We start from the raw sequence: 19,867 nt of genomic DNA, 5'->3' as shown, positions 1-19,867 counted from the left end.
TACCCGTCAGTAGTTCTAGATTTGGTCCTTAACGTTTTCCCTTCAGCTAATTTCCTCTCAGACTGTGGACTCTCTAACTTGGGCTCCCTCTCTGTTCCAGGTCTTTCCCCCGGGCCCCTACGCCACGCCTCCGGGGTACGGGGCGGCCTTCAGCGCCGCTCCTGTGGGGGCTCTGGCCGCCGCAGGCGCCAACTACAGCCAGATGCCAGCAGGGTCCTTCATCACAGGTCAGCTGGCCCCCTCATTCCTCCTTTTCCAGGCTCCTCCCTGCTCAGCTATCTTTTACTGCTCCTTGGAAATACCCAGAGTTTTATGGAATGGAGTTGTTCTGGGGTTTAATATTCCCACCCCTTTCTGAGCTTCTCTTCCATTTCCTTGCTCAAAAAGCCTCGTCCAGGGTTTCAGTGGTATCTCCTACCTGAGCCTCCTCCGTCTGGGCTACTTCAGGGAGAGAGTGTGAATGAGAAGGGGGTACAGTGGGAGGTGGAGCATGCGTTCCCGCATGTGGCACAGGGGGGGATCTCAGGGAGCGGTGTTCGCTCTGGTCTTACCATCCCTACCCTGGACAACTGCAGGTGGCACGGGGTGACTCAGAAATGAGAATATACGCTTCGTTGAGCGTCAACCCATGAACCAGGAGGTCGCGCTTGATCCCCAGTTGGGGCAAACGGGGGGTAGCTGATCAATGATTCTCTCTCATCATTGATATTTTTTGTTTTTGTTTTTGTTTTTAAATATGCTTTTGTTGATTTCAGAAAGGAAGGGAGAGGGAGAGAGAGACAGAAATATCAATGATGAGAGAATCATCGATTGGCTGCCCCCTGCACGTCCCACACTGGGGATCAGACCGCAATCCGGGCATACGCTCTAACCGAGAATCAAACCATGATTTCCTGGTTCATAGGTCGATGCTCAAGCCCCGAGCCATGGTGGCCAGACTCCTTATTGATGTTTCTAACCCTCTCCCCATCTCCCTCCCTCTCTCTGAAGTCAATTACAAAAAAAGAGAGAGAGGACAAAAATATACTATTGTCGGAAAGCGATGTTTGGGAGTGACGTAGGGATTTGACTTCCTTATCCCCTTTCCCAACAGCCGCCACCAACGGCCCTCCAGTGCTGGTGAAGAAGGAGAAGGACATGGTGGGGGCGTTAGTGTCAGACGGGCTGGATCGGAAGGAGCCACGAGCCGGGGAGGTGATCTGTATAGACGACTGACTGGATCCCAGGCCTGCCCTTCACCCAGGCCCCGGGCCCGAGGCCGACCCCCAGCTCAGGCTCCGGGGTCTGCTGCCAATCCTCCGCCGTCCCCACCCGCTGGGCCACCACTGGGCTAGGAGCCCCTTTGCCCCTCTCTGACTCCTCTTTCCAAGAAGGGCCCTTTGTCTTTCTCCACTCCCACACATCTCCCCCACCACGCTTTGAAGACTGTGCTGGGTGGGAATTGGTTAGCAGGGTCTTCCAGGAACCTTTATCGTCCTCTGCCAAACACTCAGCTTCCCAATAAATGGTTGTGGGAGGTGAGAGGTGGAGCCTTCACTCCTGCAATCTAAGCTCCACCTTGTGCAGAGGTGGGGGTTAGCACTGCCTGGCCTTTAGAAGCTTCGTGGAGGAAAGAGAGCCTTGGAGGAGGAGGGGCCTTTAGATAAGGATGACGATGAGCCCTGGCAGAGAGAGCGGGGAGAGGAGGGGTGGCTGCATGTTTCCCTCCCTTACCTCTCCTCCTTAAACAGAGTGTGGGGCAGCTACGAGGGAGCCCATTGCTGTTCCGCCTCAGAATAAAGGCGCCATTCACTGGCTCAGCTACCTCCTGTGTATTGGCATCTTGTGTTGGGCATCTTACCCCCTCCACAGGGGCCAAGAACCACCCCTACAGAGTGATGGTTGGGCGATACTCCCTCAAGCCAAAGAGGAGCTCCCCAATCTGCCCTAGGGACCCGGGTCACCTAGAAAGGGTGGGAGAGAACACCTGGGCCAGATGTTGGGGGACCCCCAGCGCTCGGGCTCAGGTTCTTTGAGGACTTCTCCCTTCTCTCCTGAAGGCCTGAATACAGACTAAATTTGAGTGTGTGAGGCAGGGGCCCAGTCAGGGGGCTATTTGCTTCTAGGACCAGAGGAGAAAAATGGAGAGCAGGCTAGGGATACGCGGGCACGCACACCCTCTTCCCCGGAGGGGCTGAGGAGAGTGGCAGTTTGCATGGCGAACCCCCCACTTCCTCTTCGCTGCCCCTTCACTTTCTTGCTGGCCCTTCCCCGGCCTTTTCACACTCACTCCTGGTCTGTCCCAGTCCCCTCTTCTGTATCAGGTTTATTGGTTGTACATATAAATTATACTTTCCTTTCTGTGTGCTCTGTTGTTTTTGAGTGGGAGTTCTTTGACTCGGGGGGGAGGGATAAAGAAAGAAAGGATTTTGCTGTTTCATATTATCTTTTTCTCTTTTTAAAAACCTTGTGACTACCTTTTTCTTTTTTATTTCTTGGATCATCAATTAAAACTCCAAGGCTTTTCCCAACCCCGATCCTAATGTGACGAGCTCAGGTTAGAGATGGAGGGTGAGCAGCAGGATACCAGTACAGGCCTCAGGTTGAAGTCAGAGAGATAGCAGGGATTCTGGACAGAAGTGTGTGCGGGGTTGCCTGCTGCGATTCAGAACTGCCTTCTATTCATCCTTTTGATCATCTTTCCATCTCCATCCTTCCCATGCTTAGTTCCCGCAAGAGTCAGCAGAGGTCCCCAAAGCTCCACGTGTTCAGTCCCAAGTGTGAATTGCGTCTTTTTTTTTTTTTTTTTTAAGAGGTGGGGAGTGTGGGGTCAGACCTCCATAGCTTGCTAAGTATTTTAACTGCTAGACATTTCTTTGACATGTATCATTCACTCCCAGGGCTGCTCAGAAGCTGAGAGAGGTCCGACACTTTGTTTTTGAATGTTAAAAAATGAAAGATAAAATTCAACAAACACAGCTGAGAGAGGTCAATTTTTGAATGTTAAAAGGTTCAACAAACATTTATTGAGTATTGGTACATACTGTGCGTTAACACTGTTGTTGGCACTGGAGATAAAATAGTCATAAGTCAGTCATTACTTTCATGGAGCTTACACTTTAGTAGGGACACTAACAAAACACATACTATCTAAAAATAAAGGCAAAGAACATAAAACAAGGCATCATGCTATAGAAGGTGATGGAGCAGCAACACCAGGTTGATGCTGAAAAAGGCTTCCCAAAAGAGGGAACATGTAAGCTGAGACTTAAGGACAGGAAAAACCAAAATATGGTTTAAATTCACATTTTTAACTCAGAGGAAAATCCAACGATGCACATGAACTTAGGTTTCTTCAGCAACAGAATGTCATTTCAGAACCTTCAATAAAATAGTACAAAATTTATTCAATACCATTTGTGTTCTAAATATTTCACCCATAGATGGTAACCTCCTAGAGCACATAGGACCTGGGCTGACACATTTTTATGTGTACACAGATCAGTTGGGATTCTTGTTAAAATGCAGGTTCTGATTCAGCAAGTGAAGTGGAATCCTGAGACTTTTTACTTCCAACAAGCCCCCACTGACTATGTACTGTAAGATACTGATGGGATTTCAGATCTGATGCTTTACCAAATGTCTCTCTTCTATCCTTGATAGGCCCTCATTAGGGCCTCAGATGAATGTTCTCTGGACCTAACAGGTTGGAGGGGGATTCTGAAATGATGCAGGACAGAGGCAGCTGGATAATTTTAGGAAAACAGAACTGGGGGGTGGAGTGGGGGGGCAGCCAAACCAAACGGCTTATTTTTCTCAAGTATCTTGGTGAAAGAGAAGTGAGATTAACATGAAAATCAGCCTCTGTCCTGTTCCTTTTTTCTTTTTCCCCCCTCTTTTTCATTTTCAAATCATTGACATATAATTGCTAAAATGGGACCTGTTGCTCCCACACACCGGAGTTGCCCTGGACAAAAGCCAAGTCCCAGCTAAGGAAACAATCTGCCTTCTTCCCACGGCACACAGACTGTTTTTATCATCCCTGGGCCACTCTATCCTACATACGCATGGCTGGCACAGTCAGCAGATGGGGGCGATTCGTCTAGGAGCCTCCCCAGCTCAGCATCCACACCTTCCAGGGCGTTCCCTCCTGCCCTCGGCTGCACTTCCTCATCAGTGCCAATCCTGGGATGGGAGAGGGGGTAGGCCTGGCATCAGCCCCTTGTACCACAGCTCGCCCTGGGAATGCAGCTCCCACCTTCCTTCGGCCTCAGCTCCCCGGCCTCGGGGTCACAGCGTGCAGCGAGTCATGTGGGCCAAGTCCTTGATCTCCGGACAGTACAGAACTGCGGGAAGAAGAAGAAGGGTCAGTGGCAGCGGGAAGATGCAGTCTAACCCTGGGCATTCTTCCCCCCCACCCCCCCACCCCGCCTCTGTAGCCTCCCGGGGCGGCCCCTCACCGTTGCTAGGCAGCGGGCGCCGCCAGCGGCGCGCGGGCGACAGCATCCGGTCCCAGAGCCGTCGGAACGCGCGCCACCCCGCGCTCCGCGGCCCCGACCCCTTGTCGCTCTCCTCCTCCTCGTCCTCGGCCTCCCGGTCGGCGTCGCCGCCTTCCCGGCCCGGGCTACCAGCCTCATCGGGTTCACGATCAGCCCGCGCCTTTTCCTCCAGCCGCGACCACAAGTCCGGGTCCACCGGGATGTCGGTGACGCCGCCGCGCGGGAGCGGGGTGGGCGCGCGGCAGAAGGGGCAGGTGACGGCGCGGCGGAGGCGCACCACGCGCGCGGCCGCTCCGCCGCGCTCGCCGCGGGCCGCCAGCTCGCGCAGGCAGGCGGTGCAGAGCCGGTGGCCGCAGCGGGCGCGCGCCGTGCCGGGCAGGCGGCGAGGCGCGCGGGCCCCGAGGTTGAAGGGCCGGTAGCAGATGTCGCAGTCCAGCTCCCCCCGCTCCGGGAGAGATGGCACCTTCACCAGGAGCTGCATGCTGCCCGCCGCGGACTCGAGGGTGTCGCTAACGCGGCTGACGCCGTGGGCAGCGCGAACCAGCCCTCCCTGTGACCCGGGTCGGGCCTCGGGGCGGGCGCCGCCGCGTCTCTCCCCTTTTAAAAATGAGACCCCGCCCCTCGAGGCAGGCGTCACGCAGATGTGGGGCCGCTCCCCGCGGCGGCATGTGTGGGGGCGGCGGCGGCCCGAGGCCGGGAATGTCATCCTGGCCGAGCTGGTCCGGGATGGGGTAGGAGGCCAGAGTGATGCCAGGCCTGGGGACCCGGGGAGATAAGAGGTGCACAGCCCTCTGCTCCCTACACACCTTCCTTCAACCTCCGGCACAAAGCCTGCGCGCCAATTCTACCTACACGCACACCCCCGGTCCTCTTCCTGATCCCAGCCAGCCACCGCACGGGTCCCTGCAGTCCCTGGCACCTGTTCGCTCAGCTGGTCACACTTGCATAGCCCCATCCAAGCAAGCTTCTCAGCCAGTGGCAGTGCTCATTCTGCCCCATCTTCAGTGGGCTCCTGGAGGTTTGAACGGATGCTGCCTGGCAGAAACTCTCATTCTGCCCGCAGCTCGCCTTGGTATATACATCCATCCATATCTCTCCCTCTCCCTCTCCCTCTCTCTCTCTCTCTCTCTCTCTCTCTCTCTCTCTCTCTCTCTCTCATACACACACACACACACACACACACACACCACACATCATACACACACACACATCACACACACACCACACACATCACACACACACACACACACACACACACACACACACTCTCACCGTGCTGTGGTAAGGCTGACTTCCTAATTTTCTTTCTTCAACAACTACCAGTCGTCATCTCAGTCTTTGAGGTGTCTTAGATTTCAGGACCATGGCCTTAGGAATCCTGGGAATCCTTTCCTTCCAGAGTAGTCAGGCCCGGACACCCACACACGATGATGACTCCAACAAAACAGTCCCGCACGCGTTCTGACTCAGGGGTCTGACTTCCCTCACAGGTAAACAGGACATGGTACTCACAGCCCACATTCCCTCCTGGGGCCACACCCATCCCCAGCTGCCTCCTCACCCTCCTCTCCTGGACCTGCAGTCCGGGTTCTGGGGAGGAGGGTAACATCTAGTGCCAGCTGGCTTGAGTTCATCTCCCAGCCACCACTGCTTACTAATAGTGACATTTTGAGCAAAGTTACTTCACTTCTCTGGGCCTTGGTTTCCTCATCTGTACAATGTGGATACGGATGGAAGTAAATGAGCTCATATGTGTAAAGTGCTTAGATCGGGGCCTAGCACAGAGTAAATGCCACGTATTAGCTATAATTATTATCCTGTGCCCCAGCCTAGATTGTATTCATTTTAACTTTGCACTACCCAACATTTTCAACCTCCGTTTCTCTGGGTCAATACCAGACGGGTTTCTCTAGAGTAGGTATGTCGAACTCAATCAGAGAAGGGGCCAAAATCTAAAATCCAGCCTAAATCGCGGGCCGAATGGTTTACTGAACAGTCATAAACTGTCATTGTGATGGAAACGCAGCGGAGGGCAGTGATGACAGCGCGGTGCGGGCCACATTGCAAGGCCTGGCGGGACGGATTTGGTCCGCGGGCCTTGTGTTTGACACATGTGCTCTAGAGTCTAGACCCATGCATTTACTGACAGTTATAGGCCATGTAGAGTTGGTTTTGCTTTTTAATGACATTGTTAAAACCTTAGAAGGTAATCTTTTTGAGAAAGTATACCATTATTTTTAAGCAAACATTTCAGAACTTCTGAGCTGTATTGTCTTCATGGTCACTTGGGGGAAGCTACCTATTTATTTCAATGACGCGGTCATAATTCGAAACTGTTTTGGAAATTCCTTTTGGGGTGCTGTTCAGAAATCTCACATATTTTAAAATATCCTCAGTTGGTGATTAAATCTTAAACCTTTAAGGTCGATTTGATTATATAAATGCCCCCAACGTGTTTCACAGTTAAAGGCTCTCTAAGCTTCAGACCTGGATATCCAGTCACCTGCTCCTCCTTTCTTATTTATCTTCAAGGACCCAAACCAATGGTCTCCTTGTCCAAATCAGCATCTCTCCCCGTCTCCTACTTCTTTTTTAATCCAAACCCAGAAATCTACAACCAGCCCACAGAATTGTGAAAAAAAATATGAAAATTGTGTTTAGAAGTTGTTTCAAGCCACTACATTTTGGAGGTGATTTGTGTATCAATAGATAATTGATCTAGAAAGTTTCTTACTGTTCTCAAGATACAGAATATTCTAGAGTGCCCTCTAAGTCACTGTATGTTCTGAACCCACCCGTGTCTCACATTCCGCTTCCACTGCCTCTTTGTCCTTAGACGCTCTGGCTTTGCAGATCTCTGGGTCGGATGTTCTTCTCGGCTGCAAGGCCTGCTTGTACGCTGTTCCCCTCGCCCCTTTGCTTGCTTTCACCTTAGTAACACCTACTTGTCTGCCAGCTCTCAGGGCAGCCTTTCTCTGGCCTTTGGACAACTGACGTTTCTCTTTGGGTGTTGTTTCTTTGTTTTGTCCATTTGTAAGGTCCATGAAGGTTGTTCTGAGTCTGGTTTTGTTCACCATTGTATCCCATGGTAAGACTCAGTAAATGTTTAAGTTAATGGATGAAGCTGCCTGGCTGGTGTGGCTCAGTTGCTTGGGTGTCACCCAAAGCACTCCAAGGTTGCCAGTTTGATTCCCAGTCAGGTCACATACCCAGGTTGTAGGTTTGGTCCCTGGGGTAACCAATGCTTTTTTCCCCTCTCCCTTCCCAGCTGAAGTCAGTTAAAAACATACATTTAAAAATGAATGAATGAGCTGAAATTGGTTTGGCTCAGTGAATAGAGCACATGTGTCAAACACAAGGCCCGCGGGCCAAATCCGTCCCACCAGGCCTTGCAATGTGGCCCGCACCGCGCTGTCATCACTGCCCTCCGCTGCGTTTCCATCACAATGACAGTTTATGACTGTTCAGTAAACCATTCGGCCCGCGATTTAGGCTGGATTTTAGATTTTGGCCCCTTCTCTGATTGAGTTCGACACCCCTAGGTTAGAGAGTCAGCCTGCGGACTGAAGAGTCTGGGTTCGATTCCGGTCAAGGGCATGTACCTTAGTTGCGGGCACATCCCCAGTGAAAAGAAAGAAACCTTCCTTTATTGGCACACCTCATTTACCATATTTATCATTCACTTCATTCATTTCTTTTTCATATATTTTATTGACTTTTTACAGAGAGGAAGAGAGAGGGATAGAGAGTCAAAAACATCAATGAGAGAGAGAAACATTGACCAGCTGCCTCTTGCACACCCCCTACCGGAGATGTGCCCGCAACCAACGTCCATGCCCTTGACCGGAATCGAACCTGGGACCTTTCAGTCTGCAGACCACCGCTCTACTCCTGAGCCAAACCGGCTTCAGCTAAAGGAAGGTTTCTTGCAAGGGGGTTCTAAACTGCCTCTAAGGTCATTATAAGGAGGGTTTTTTGTTTTTTTTTAATATGTTCTGAGCAATGGGGGAGACATTTATAAAATAAGTGCATAACCCTCCAAGGTAGTTATGTAAGAGAGGACTATTTTGAATTGGTAAATTTATGTATATTTGTTACAGAAAAACTAATGATAGTTTAGTCACACATTTGACCTCTTTGTTTCCTCCACCGTCTTCCAAAATGAGTGGAAGGTGGTAGGAGTGGTATGTAAGTATTCATTAGTTGATCCAGCTGGTTGCTAATCCAGAAAGTGGTGTGCTGCTTTTTCTCTCTTAGAAATTGCTCTCCCCGCTTCACGATCAGGGGCGAGGATGAGTAGTGGGGAGATGGGGAGATGGTTGCTGTTTTTTAATTCTCTCCCAAGGTTATGTTTTCATTGATTTTTAGAGTGACAGGAAGGGAGAGCGAGAGAATCACTGATGTGAGAGAAACATGGATTGGCTGCCTCCCACATGCACCCTGAGTGGGGACCAAACACACAACCTAGTTGTGTGCCCTGCCTGGGGCTCGAACCCTGTAACCTGTACCAGCCAGCTGAGCCCCCAGGCATGGCAAAGCTGTGTTTTAAGAAAAGCAGCAGAGCACATTCTTCCCTGCCTTATGATCTTTAAAGGTTGTAACTTTCCACCCGCTTTCTATCTCAGGGAAATCAGAGTCCTTTAGGGAAGACTAAGGGGCTGTATCTGACACAATCCCATTCGATTCTGCTTTCCTGTCATCCTCACAAGTTTTCCTTTTTTTCCAAGGAAAACTCATTTCCTTTCTCTGTATCATCTCAGCCATAGACCAGTTTTCATTTTACCTCTCCTTCACCAAATCCCAAAGCCTCAACTTCAGAGCCACCCTCCCATTCAGCCACAAGAAAACCACAAGAAACTAGTTCCTGAGTATGTGTGGGTATCAGGCAAGAGTGAAAGGAAGGAGTATGAGACCAAAAGTGTGGCTAATGTAACTTTCAAAACAAAACAAGGGCAGTGGTGTCAGGGGGAGGAAAAGACCAGGAAGCCAGGTCTCTCTGGATTCTAAGGAATGTGGCAACTGAAGGGAGGAAGGGAGGGAGGGAGGGAGGGAGGAAGGGAAGGGAGGGAGGGAGGGAGGAAGGGAGGGAGGGAGGGAGGGAGGAAGGAAGGAAGGAAGGAAGGAAGGAAGGAAGGAAGGAAGGGAGGGAGGGAGGGAGGGAGGGAGGGAGGGAGGAAACTGGGGCCCAAGTAATTTGGCGCTGGCCCTTGAATGTGGTGCTGAGGAGCACGATGCCTGGTCTCTGCGGTCAGTGAACGGTGGAGAGAAAGCCAGTACTGGAGCTTTCTAATGGCTAGGGCGAGAAGGCCAACTGAGACTGAGACCCTAACCTCCCACCCGCTGCGATTTCAGACAGCGATTGAGGAAGGATTAGGTTAAGATTTTATTTACAGTTCCCTGGAAAGTCTTACAGAAGAGAGGCCATTATTATTGCTTTAAGATTATTGCCGGAACTAAGACTGCAGTCCTCCCAAGCCAGGTAGAAGTCCTGGCCCTTTTAGGTTAGCCCCGTATCCCTGCTTCCACCGAACGGCTGTCACTGTTTCCTGGGACGCACAGCCCAGCCGCTTTCCAGGGGCCGCCCTGGCCCGGCTACACATCAGCCATCAATTTTCTCTCTGCCTTCGTCAGAAACAGCGTATTAACACTAATTCCAGTGTTAAGCCCTCCTTCGCCTCCTGACTGGGAGGCAGGGTCCTGGGTTCCCAAAGTTTATCATTTAGTTCCCGCCAGGACCAGCCTGGCTTCCTTTGTATGGCATAACGTCATAACGGCAAAGAACCCCATTTTCCTTTGTCCCAGGTGACATCACAACTCACTTGTGAGGTTATTACCCCTGAATGACATTTCAAGGGCCATTTTTGAGGTAATCTGCGTTTCTTGTGTCTACCGTTTAGCTTTTTTTTTTTTTTTTTTTAACCCCCTTGGCTATTGGGGTAAGAGAGAAAGAGGGGAGACCAAATGGCAAGGAGGGTATGGCCCAGTAGCTCATGCTATTATAATAGCTCATGGTATTAGCAAAAAGGCCTGGAAGAACGCAGGAGGGAGCAGCGGGCTACTTTTCCTCCCAAGCCCCACCACGGGAGGATATGGCTTTGTTCATGCGCATAGATTATCGAAGCCGGAACTCATTAGTGGGCGGGACCACTTGGCTCTGGCAGCTGCGTGGAGGAATCTGGAGCTGCAGGGGTTTGGCTGGCGTGTAGCGGCTCCAGATTTGGGTCTCTGCGCCCCCGACAGGCTATTTCTTGGAATGTGGTTTGTTCCCCAGGAGCCCGTCTATCTCCATCACCGTCTGCGGGGTCAGCTGGCTCAGCACCTGGAGGAGAATGGGGTGGTCGGGTCACAGAAGAAGGATCTGAAGTTTGAGGGCCTGCACTTAGAGGACCAAGCTGTGGCCCGTTTTGCCTTGTGAGCCTGGAATCTCTCCTCTGCAAAGCGAGGGCCTTGTAGGGAGTCCTCACTTTGGGTTGGACAAGGTCGCCCTGGCTCCTGGGGAGGGGACAGAGATGGGCCCAGCCTCTGCCTCCCCAGCTCACCTGGAGGGCACCCAGATGTTCTATCAGCTGCTCTGCACTCGACACCCCCAGCAAGACCGAGCTGACACCCTCACTGCGGAGACACCACGCTGAAGCCAGAGGAGGAAAGCAAGAGAACGGATGGATGAGAATGAACACATGAACTTCAGAAGTGTCTCTGAGGAAGAGGATGCTCCCTCAGGACACACCACTCTCGGGTTTGAGAGTTTCTCCGAAGGAGACAAGGCCTCTGCAGGGTCCAGGGTTGGCAGTATCTCACCAATAGCAAGCTGCGCCACAGTGCAGCCCAGCTGGTGAGCTATGGGTAGAAGGTCCATGACTTTGGCTTGTTGCTTCTTGCCATCTTCACTCTGCACTTTGTCCTTGAGCCACTGGTAACCAAAGAGAATCAGCAAAAGACACCCCATCCCCCCAGAACAGCCAACACAAGCCAGTCCTGCCACCTGAGCCCCAAGATCAAACCTTGATGGTGGCCTTGCAGGGATCTGAGACTCGCCCGTCATACTTGCTGTGGATGAGGCCACAGGCCAGAGGGGACCAGGTGACTGAGCCGACACCTAAGAGAAAGAGGATTCGATGTGGGGAAAGGAATCAAGGTGATGCTGAGCCCAAGGGGGAGGTGGGGACGAGGGGCTTCGAACCGATCTTGTGGTATAGCTCTGGCAGCTGCATCTCCACCTTTTCCCTCTGAAACAGATGGTGCTCTGCTTGTTCACACACGGGGGGAATCAGATTGAACTGTCTGGCCACAGAGTAGGCCTCCTGAGGGGGAAAGAGAGACGAGTGGGGTGGGGAAGCATCCTTTCCATCTTCTTCCACTCCTCCTCCTCCAATAGAGTGGGGTTGGCGTGGCCATGTGGAAAGCCAGACAGGGGAAAGTGGGGTAGCGCACTCACCATGATTTCTGCAGCCCCCCATCGGGATGTCCCCCAGTACAGAGCCAGGCCCTGGTTGATGACGTAGGTCATGGCTCGAACAATCTCTAGGCATATGGGAGAGGAGAGCCTTACTGCCAGGTCCCTGGCATCCAGGGCTCCAATCTGCAGACCCCTGACTGCCCCACCAAGACCCCAGGCATCTCTGTGGAGTCAGAGAGGTTGCTTTCTGCTCTTTGCCTCCCTCCCCGTCTAAGTCCGGGGGTCCTGAGCCAGGGCTGGCTTCCTGCAGAGTCTGAGACGTGCTCGGTTTTGAAGGACTCTCTAAGTTGGGGTGCTGCTTTTACCCTCCATGGGACTGTTGGGATCTGAGCGACTAGCAAAGACGATGTCCACATATCCCAGCTGGAGACGTTCCAGAGATTCTCGCAAGCCTGGGGTAGGGATGAGGAGAGGAAGGTAAGTACTTTAGTTTCAGTTTCTGAAGAATTTAGATCTCACCGTTTTTGCCATGGCCGTCTACATCCCAGTTTCCCTAGTCAAAGCCTCTAACTCAGGAGCTTCAGAATGTTCCCAACTCCTCTGGGTTCCACACCAAGCCACTTCAGGTTCCTAGTCTCTGACTCTCACCCTCAATGATGTGTTTGCGGCTCAAGCCTCGCTCAGTCTCTGCCCTGTAGGAAAAGGTAAGTCAGAGATGAGGTGTGACACGGGTAGGAGACCAGGGCTGGCCTGCACCATGAGGAACTGGGATTGCATGGGTTCTCGCAGGTGGGATATAGACATGGGATAGCAGATATAGGGACTGGCGTCACCACCCCCATTCCATGCGCCATATACCTCTGAAGATCGTTTCCCCACTTCTAGTGGGGCAGCCACTTACTGTCCTCCCCCAAAAATCTTGGTGGTGATGACATAGCTTGATCTCCTGGAAAAAGAGAAATGGGAGAACCAGCAAGAAAAGGACCTTTGATGATTATGTCCCTAGCAGTCCCCCCAAAACGCAATCTCACCTCCAACCTTTGCTCTTGAGGATGTTGCCGAGGGTTCTTTCAGCCCTGGAGGAAAGACAATGGAGATGCACTGCCCCTCCAAGGTGGGTCAGTTCCATCCCCTCTTCCTCACATTCCCCTTCAACTCATTTCCTCTCTTGTTAAGTGGAGAATACACCAGGAGTCCAAAGGGCTGTCAGCCCCATCCAGGACTAAAAAAAGGAAGCTCCTGGAACTAGGGGTATTGTCATATAGTTTTCACTCAATCATTCAATATATATCAACTGTGCATCAATTATGCGCCAAGCCCTGTTCTGAGTTCTGAAAGGAATAGAGCAGGATGAGGGGAGTGGGACTTAGAGACACTGGTTCCAACCATTTGTGTTGCCCCCTCCCCTTGAGTCTACAAAACCCCACCTATCCTTCAAAGCTATGCTCAGAGTCTGCCTCTGGGAAAATCTTCGCTGATTGCTATCAACTACAGTCAGTCAGTCAGTCGTTGTTAGCTTCCATAGCTCTTACCGGTGATTTTCACCCGGTGTGCCACAGGAGTTTCTAAAACATATAATAGCTGACTATTTAGTCCGGGCACTGGCCTAATTCCCCTTAAATTGTCAAATAAAAAAATGGCAACAGCCAACACAATAATGAATCAAAATTATACACATTTTTTTTGGTCAGATTGCCCCCCCCTCCCCCCACCTCCAAGTTTTTTTCTTCTTTTTTTATGTGCTGCAGAATTTTAGTTATTAGTTTATGTGTGCCATGAGATGAAAAAGGTTGAAAGTCACTGGGCTACACAATTCTTGGACACATAATTATGAGCTGAAGTCTTAAAGTTATGGTGGACTGTTCTTCATTCTTTCATATCTCCCTGTCTTTTTGGTTGATTTGTTTAACTACTTAGACTGGGAGCTTTTGGAGGGCATATTGATATTATCCCACAAGTAATACCTACTCTCTGCTAGGCTCTGTGGAGGTACTTAGGTGACACAGGAAAAAAAGCAAGACAGATTTCATAGGAGGAGGAGCATCCCAGTGGAGCAGCAAATATGGCTACAGGAGCCAGTAATTGATCATGGTGTGACGGTGTAAAGTGCGTTAGGAACGGAGGGGCTGGTGGGGCATTGTGTGAAGGCTTCCTGGAGAAGCAGACACTTGGCCAAGTCTTGAGGACGAGCAGAAGAGTTTGCCATATGGAGAAGAGGTAGGGGTGGGTCGTTACACAGGATTTGGCTTCTCCCAGTGTGAAGCCACGGGTGTGTGATGGGGCATGGTGTGTTTGAAAATTTAGATTTATACTCCCCCCCGCCATTGCACATAATTGGTGCCCACGATATACTTGTTGGCGTTATTTTATTGTGACTGCACAGTGTGCCCGCTGCCCTCTAAGCTGCTGTTTGGGGCTGTGATTCCCATTATGTTTAGGGGCCCACTGGCTAAAAGGATAGAACTTGGTGTTGGCAGAATTCCCAGCGTTCTTGAGATGGAAAACATGAAGCCCTGATGTTCTCCCAGTCTTCTAAATATAACTTAGCTCTTTCTCCCGGTCCTTACTTTCCAGCTGCGTACACGTCGGTGGTGTCAAACAGGTTTATGCCGTGCTCATAGGCTGCTGTCAGCACGTCCTCTGCTGTCTAGGGAGGTGAGAGAAAAAGGTGGAGATTATCACTGGCCCCTCAATGACCTCCCTCATTGCACTCTAGCACCTTAGCCTTAGCCCCTTGGCCTTTTTAAAAAATATATATATTTTATTGATTTTTTACAGAGAGGAAGGAAGAGGGATATTAGAAATGTCGATGAGAGAGAATCATCGACCAGCTGCCTCTTGCACACCCCCTACTGGGGGATCTGCTCGCAGCCAAGGTACATGCCCTTGACCAGAATCGAACCCGGGAGCTTTCAGTCCACAGGCTGACGCTCTATCCATTGAGCCAAACCGGTTTCGGCAAGCCCCTTAGCCATGATTTCTACATTCTCTTCCCTTTTCTCATCCTCTAGCCTCGTGTCCCATTCACCATTCTCTGTGCTTGTTGTCCAAAACCCTACCCAAGTCCATTTCCCCTCGTTCTGGTTCCCTCTTAGCCCCTCACCCTGCTTCTAGGTCCCATCACTTATACCTCATCCGAGATCTGAGAACCAAATGTGACCCAGGTACCTGCAAGAGAGAAGCCAGGTATGTGAGAACTGTGGGATGCGAGCCGTGAGAGAACACCCTTCCCTTCAATCTTTTTTCGGACTCACCTAGGCCAAGACAGGACACTCGAAGACCAGACTTCCCCAGGTTTCTGCGGGAGACAGAGGTAGCACGAAGGTGTGGAGCCTCCATTAGGAACATACACGATCAGCCCCCAGCTCCTCTCCTTCCAGGATGAGAAGCCCTCACTCAGGGTCTCGGTCCAAAACTAGACCCCGTGGGGCTGCCGACTTGGGCAGTGCTATGCCCACAGCATAAGTGAACAAATAAACGACCGTTCCCCTGGACACACGGTACAATGCTTATCTCCCTTCCTGTCACGTTGAAGATGTACTGCTTGGTTTGTGCTTCTGCTGGGGGAGTTTTGTTTGTGTTCGAGTCATGTCTGCATGAGTGGAGTTGGGGGCTGGGAGAAATGTGACAATCTAGCTGAGTGTGATCAGTTTGTGAAAACAGACCTTCAGACAGAGTGCTATGCTACAGGGCAGACACCACAGTGGGAGGAGTTAACCAAGTCAAGTTCAGTTAATCAAGCAAGGGTGCCTGGATAGCCTAGGCTATGAGATTCCAACAAAGGTAGGCAGGACACCTAGGTGGGGGGTATGACAGGAGAGGCCAGTTCTCCCTCTTCCTCTCTCAACTCCCTCTGCCCCTGTGAGCTTGTGAAGTCTGTCTCTGAACTATTGTAGAAAGACCCCTCCCCCCAAGCCCCCATTCAGGCAATCAGCTCCCAAGCAGAGCTGCCATTTGGAAGGGATCAAATTCCTCAACTGACAAAGCCGGATGGGCTCAGTGGGTGATCTCAGCTCACGGCCAGGCAGGAGCCCCTTCCGCCCCCTCCTGCCCCCACGCCAGTTCTGAGAGCCCAGCAGTTCTTTGAGATGAAGTTGGTTACATTACAGTCCACCTTCCCTGCCTGACCCAGGTTCCTCAGCATGGGGCGAAGAGATGTGGTCCATCTTTCCAACTTCTGTCCCCACCAAGACACTGGGCCCATGGGGCAGGGCAGGAGGGGGCGGTATCTGGGTCAGGCACCCTGAGCAGGCCAGAGGGAGAAGCCCTTTCCTTCTCCCTCTTCCCAGGACACGGATCCAAGGACACAGAGGGGGGAGGGAGGCACCCTGGGGATCCATGCATCCCTGGCTTTCCTGGGGGTAAGGAGAAAAGCTCAGGGGCATCCCCGGGCTCTGACAGGATGGGATCAACCTTGGTAAACTTGAATTTCTCCTAGTAGGGGTATCGACGGAGATCAAGAGAGGGACCAAGTAAGGGAGCGCTGGTGCTGGGAAGGAGAGAATGCGCCGGGACCTTCTTAGCGAAGTTTGAGGGGCTCCTTGGGCATCTCAGGAAGCCTCAGGGGTCAGGAAGGGGGAGCAGAGTGGGAGGGCTGCCCAGCCACCCCCATACCTGTATTTCATGCCAGTGCCTCGGCCGGTGCTCTCTCGGAGGACCCCAGGGGGCGCTGGGGGTCGGAGGACCACTGCGGTGCGGGCCTTGGGGCCCGACGCTCCTCCTCCCGGAGGATTCCCGTGCACCCCGCCGGCAGGCCCGCCGTTACCGCCCCCGGGGCCCGGCCGGGGTCCACACAGGCGGTCCTCGCTGTTCCGGCTGCGAAGGTTCTGCTCGGTGCACGCGATGGACACCTGCATGCCGGCTGCCCGCGGCCGGGGGCTCCGCGGGGGAGGGAAGGTGGGAAGTCGGGACGCCCGAGGGCGGACGAGCGGGGTGCAGCGGCGGGAGCCCCGCGGAGAGCGGGGAGGCTGAGGCTGCGGAGGGAGTCAGCAGGCAGGACCGGGCCGCGGGGGCGGGCTGCTGGAGGTCGCGGGGTTTGCGGTGGGAGGAGAGAGACGCAGGGGATCCACGAGTGGAGATATTCGTCTACGGGGGCCCTGGCGCGGGAAGAGGAGGCGGAATGAATGAGGGTAACGGTGGAGGGCGATCTAGGAGGGTAGGGACCAAGGAGGAGGAGTGGGGAGAAGAGGTGCCACCTCAGGCTTATCCGCAGGGGACCCGCTGGGTTCCCAGCCGCGTCCGCAGCGGGGCCGGCTACTCAACATGCAGGCACCGCCTCTCGTTTGCATAAACACGCCCACCTCCCGGTTAAACTCGCTTCTCATCTGCATAAGACCCGCCTCCCGGGGCTCTACAGCGTGACTATTGGATGTACTCAGAGGAGAAGAGCAGCACCGGGGAGGGTGGTTCTCAGGGCTCTCAGGCCAAGCTTCTCTGGAGGGGATGATTGAGTCCCCCAGGGAACATCTGACAAGAACTGGAGACGTTTTTTTCTTTGTTTGTTTTTTATATTTTATTGATTTTACACAGAGAGGAATTGAGAGGGACAGAGAGTTAGAAACGTTGATGAGAGAGAAACATCGACCAGCTGCCTCCTGCACACCCCCCACTGGGGATGTGCCCGCAACCAAGGTACATGCCCTTGACCGGAATCGAACCCGGGACCTTTCAGTCCGCAGGCCGACGCTCTATCCACTGAGCCAAACCGGTCTTGGCTGGAGACGTTTTTTACTGTCACTACTGGGGATGGAGAGGAATGTGCTACCAGCATCTAGTGAGTCTCGCCAGGATAAGGCACAGAACAGCACTACCCCCCAGCAATGAAATATCCAGCCCCAAAATATCAGTAGTGTTGCTGTTGAGAAAACCATGGTCAGAGCCTCTGTGCAGGCTCAGAGGATGTGGCCACCTGCTTCAGGCCTCTATGAGTGGGGCAGGGCCCCTGACCAACCACCCAAAAGGACACACTCAAGACGCAGTGACAAAAAAGTTTATTCAGTACTTCTCATGGCATCTGATAGTGGATGAACCCGGAGAGAGGGCCTGGTTTGCAGGTGACGGGGAGGGCCCCACGGGGGGGTGTAAGGGGGCTGGAGGGGTTTGAGGGCAGGCAGTGGAGAGCCCTGAGGTGAAACAGGTTAGGAAGGGCCCCAGGAAGTCAGGTTCTCCTGAGGGTGAGGTAGGGTGCTTTCTTCAGCCAGCCCTGGCAGAGAAAAAGGGCAGAGAGCGGATGTAGGAATCCAGTCGGGAGCGGAAGAGCTCACTTTGTACAGTCTGTCCCAGCGGGCACAGGGGGTTCTTCACCACCAGCTCCACGTACAGCTACGGAGAGGGAGAATGTTAGAGCCAGGCTTTGGACACTTCTTGTTTCCGACTCCAAACCTAGTATAACCTCAAGGATGTGTGAATACATAAGGACCAAGGGCTGGGAGGCAAGCCCTCCTTGATGAGAAGCTAGTGGTGGGCGTGTTGAAAACTCTGACTTTAGCCAAAACCGGTTTGGCTCAGTGGATAGAGCGTCAGCCTGCAGACTGAAAGGTCCCAGGTTCGATTCTGGTCAAGGGCATGTACTTTGGTTGTGGGTAGGGTATGTGCAGAAGGCAGCTGATTGATGACTCTCTCTCATCAATGTTTCTGACTCTCTATCCCTCTCTCTTCCTCTCTGTAAAAAAATCAATAAAATATATATTTTTTTAAAAGAAAGAAAGAAAGAAAAAAACAACAACTCTGACTTCAATAGGGATAAAATAGGATCCTGGCAGGAAATCAGAAGGAGTCTCGGGGCTCTACATGACCATGGCATACGCTGAGGATCTTTGGGGGGAGGGTCCCAGGGGCTGGCACTGACCGCACTATAAATGTGATGCAGTACGTCTCGGATGGGTCCGACGCCCAGGTCAGTATTCATGACAACCTTGATCCCAGTGGGCGTCTCATAGTAATGGAGTTTGTAACGACTAGTTTGGAAGGCCAGAAAACCATCCTTCCTGCAGGGATGAGGAGGATGTTAAGGAACGGGAGCAGAATCTTCCCAAAAAGAAACTTCTAGTCATCTCTAGGTCGATCCCCTTTTCTTTAAACATATTTGTAGGTGCCTGGTTTAGTAGACACCTCCCCCGGACTCCGTTCCCCCTTCTCCACATTCGACCCCCATATCCAACCTCTCTATCATCGAGTTTCCCCACCATCGCTCCTTGCAGCTCTGGCACTCTCGCTCGGATTCAGCTCCCTCTCTGGGTGGGTGGGTGGGTGGGGGCAAATGCCCCTTCCACTCCAGAAAGTTTCCCCCGGCCCAAACTCCCAGGGCTAGTCCTTTCCCCCTCAACATTCCCCCTGACTCCAGCGTACATGTCTAGCGGGGACATCTTGCTGACAAACGAACGGATAGAGAAAAGCATCCCGTACATCAGCTTGAACTCCTGGAGGGAAAAAGGCAGAGTTAGCTCCTGGTGGCTGAAGGAGACGGGCCCGGGGTGGGAGAGGGCCAAGGTTAGGAGAGGGGCGGCTGGACTAGGACTATGTGCGCCTGGAAGTGCGAGGTCACCCGGGTGCGCGGGGCCCTCCCGTCACCTCCTCCTTGGGGATCCCCGCTTGCTTCTTGCGGTGCCACTCGCTGTAGTGCAGACACACTCCATTCCGGTCAAACAGGTACAGGTTGTGGACAGTCATCTGCGGGGCACAGAGCGTGAGCCTCGCTCCAGGCCCGCCCAGCCTCCGCGGGTTCCAGGGTCCCGTCCCCGACCCTTCCAAACAGGCGGGCTCCCCACTCCCAAACTCACCGGAACTGCTCCAAGCGCCTGTCACTAGACACTTCCGGTTTCCGCGGAGCCCCGCCCCCCAGGTCCTTTCGCGGCGGCGGAGCGTGAGCTCCGTCCAAACACACCTTCCGGTCTGTGGCCCTGGCGACTGCGCGTGCGCATCCGGGCTCCCGGGCGCCCGGAGCCGTAAAGGCGCGGCGGCGAGGCCCCGGCTGGTGACGTCACGGCGGCGGGCG

The 19,867-nt window shown here is 52.9% G+C and overlaps 4 protein-coding genes and 1 long non-coding RNA gene across 21 annotated transcripts in view; 1 reads left to right on the top strand and 4 right to left on the bottom strand.

The window, feature by feature from the left end:
- The window catches only part of CHD3 (chromodomain helicase DNA binding protein 3), a 29,058-nt gene extending 26,718 nt beyond the window's left edge, over positions 1-2,340 (top strand). For all 15 annotated transcript variants that reach the window (XM_036452085.2, XM_036452089.2, XM_036452087.2 and 12 more), the window contains 2 exons: positions 101-227; positions 1,094-2,340. In XM_036452085.2, coding sequence (XP_036307978.1) covers positions 101-227; positions 1,094-1,334 — 368 coding nt within the window. In that variant the 3' untranslated portion in view covers positions 1,335-2,340. The remainder of the gene's footprint in view (positions 1-100; positions 228-1,093) is intronic.
- Positions 2,341-3,881: 1,541 nt separating this feature from the next.
- Positions 3,882-5,251, bottom strand: RNF227 (ring finger protein 227). The gene is made up of 2 exons (XM_036452111.2): positions 4,440-5,251; positions 3,882-4,325 (listed from the first exon to the last, which is right to left on the bottom strand). The coding sequence occupies exons 1-2, from the start codon at positions 5,182-5,184 to the stop codon at positions 4,270-4,272; spliced, it is 801 nt and encodes a 266-aa protein (XP_036308004.1). The 5' UTR covers positions 5,185-5,251; the 3' UTR covers positions 3,882-4,269.
- On the bottom strand, positions 3,882-6,214 carry LOC118726856. Its single transcript, XR_004990422.2, has 2 exons — positions 5,751-6,214; positions 3,882-4,164 (listed from the first exon to the last, which is right to left on the bottom strand). It is a non-coding gene; the product is annotated as an uncharacterized LOC118726856 (long non-coding RNA).
- A 3,634-nt stretch (positions 6,215-9,848) lies between these two features.
- KCNAB3 (potassium voltage-gated channel subfamily A regulatory beta subunit 3) lies at positions 9,849-17,162 on the bottom strand. Of its 3 annotated transcripts, XM_036452009.2 has the most exons (14): positions 16,489-17,153; positions 15,129-15,172; positions 15,005-15,042; positions 14,442-14,521; positions 12,906-12,950; positions 12,776-12,820; positions 12,523-12,566; positions 12,240-12,326; positions 11,914-11,999; positions 11,659-11,779; positions 11,480-11,574; positions 11,277-11,397; positions 11,018-11,106; positions 9,849-10,797 (listed from the first exon to the last, which is right to left on the bottom strand). In XM_036452009.2, the coding sequence occupies exons 1-14, from the start codon at positions 16,728-16,730 to the stop codon at positions 10,720-10,722; spliced, it is 1,215 nt and encodes a 404-aa protein (XP_036307902.1). In that variant the 5' UTR covers positions 16,731-17,153; the 3' UTR covers positions 9,849-10,719. The 3 variants fall into 3 exon arrangements, with proteins under 3 accessions (XP_036307902.1, XP_036307901.1, XP_036307903.1); XM_036452008.2 differs by having other exon boundaries at positions 11,018-11,397; positions 16,489-17,162; XM_036452010.2 differs by lacking the exons at positions 15,129-15,172; positions 16,489-17,153 and having other exon boundaries at positions 14,978-15,029.
- A 688-nt stretch (positions 17,163-17,850) lies between these two features.
- TRAPPC1 (trafficking protein particle complex subunit 1) lies at positions 17,851-19,790 on the bottom strand. The gene is made up of 5 exons (XM_036452013.2): positions 19,653-19,790; positions 19,444-19,542; positions 19,222-19,292; positions 18,722-18,860; positions 17,851-18,195 (listed from the first exon to the last, which is right to left on the bottom strand). The coding sequence occupies exons 2-5, from the start codon at positions 19,540-19,542 to the stop codon at positions 18,067-18,069; spliced, it is 438 nt and encodes a 145-aa protein (XP_036307906.1). The 5' UTR covers positions 19,653-19,790; the 3' UTR covers positions 17,851-18,066.
- Between the last annotated feature and the right edge of the window lie 77 nt (positions 19,791-19,867).

Source organism: Pipistrellus kuhlii, unplaced genomic scaffold (assembly GCF_014108245.1).
Source record: "Pipistrellus kuhlii isolate mPipKuh1 unplaced genomic scaffold, mPipKuh1.p scaffold_m20_p_23, whole genome shotgun sequence".
Taxonomy (NCBI): domain Eukaryota; kingdom Metazoa; phylum Chordata; class Mammalia; order Chiroptera; family Vespertilionidae; genus Pipistrellus; species Pipistrellus kuhlii.
Note: the sequence above shows the minus strand (reverse complement) of the source record. Positions and strands in the feature narration are given on the sequence as shown.

What these genes read in the sequence shown, in the direction of transcription:
- RNF227 (XM_036452111.2), bottom strand. Translation starts at nt 5,184, where the DNA reads ATGACATTCCCGGCCTCGGGCCGCCGCCGCCCCCACACATGCCGCCGC. An exon ending in GCGCCCGCTGCCTAGCAACG is followed by an intron (nt 4,326 to 4,439) that starts GTGAGGGGCCGC and finishes TTCTTCCCGCAG; the next exon opens with TTCTGTACTGTCCGGAGATC.
- KCNAB3 (XM_036452008.2), bottom strand. Translation starts at nt 16,730, where the DNA reads ATGCAGGTGTCCATCGCGTGCACCGAGCAGAACCTTCGCAGCCGGAAC. An exon ending in GTTCTCAGATCTCGGATGAG is followed by an intron (nt 14,522 to 15,004) that starts GTATAAGTGATG and finishes TCACCTCCCTAG; the next exon opens with ACAGCAGAGGACGTGCTGAC. An exon ending in GACGTGTACGCAGCTGGAAA is followed by an intron (nt 12,951 to 14,441) that starts GTAAGGACCGGG and finishes TCTTTCCTCCAG; the next exon opens with GGCTGAAAGAACCCTCGGCA.
- TRAPPC1 (XM_036452013.2), bottom strand. Translation starts at nt 19,542, where the DNA reads ATGACTGTCCACAACCTGTACCTGTTTGACCGGAATGGAGTGTGTCTG. An exon ending in AAGATGTCCCCGCTAGACAT is followed by an intron (nt 18,861 to 19,221) that starts GTACGCTGGAGT and finishes TCATCCCTGCAG; the next exon opens with GAAGGATGGTTTTCTGGCCT. An exon ending in TGCATCACATTTATAGTGCG is followed by an intron (nt 18,196 to 18,721) that starts GTCAGTGCCAGC and finishes CCCTCTCCGTAG; the next exon opens with CTGTACGTGGAGCTGGTGGT.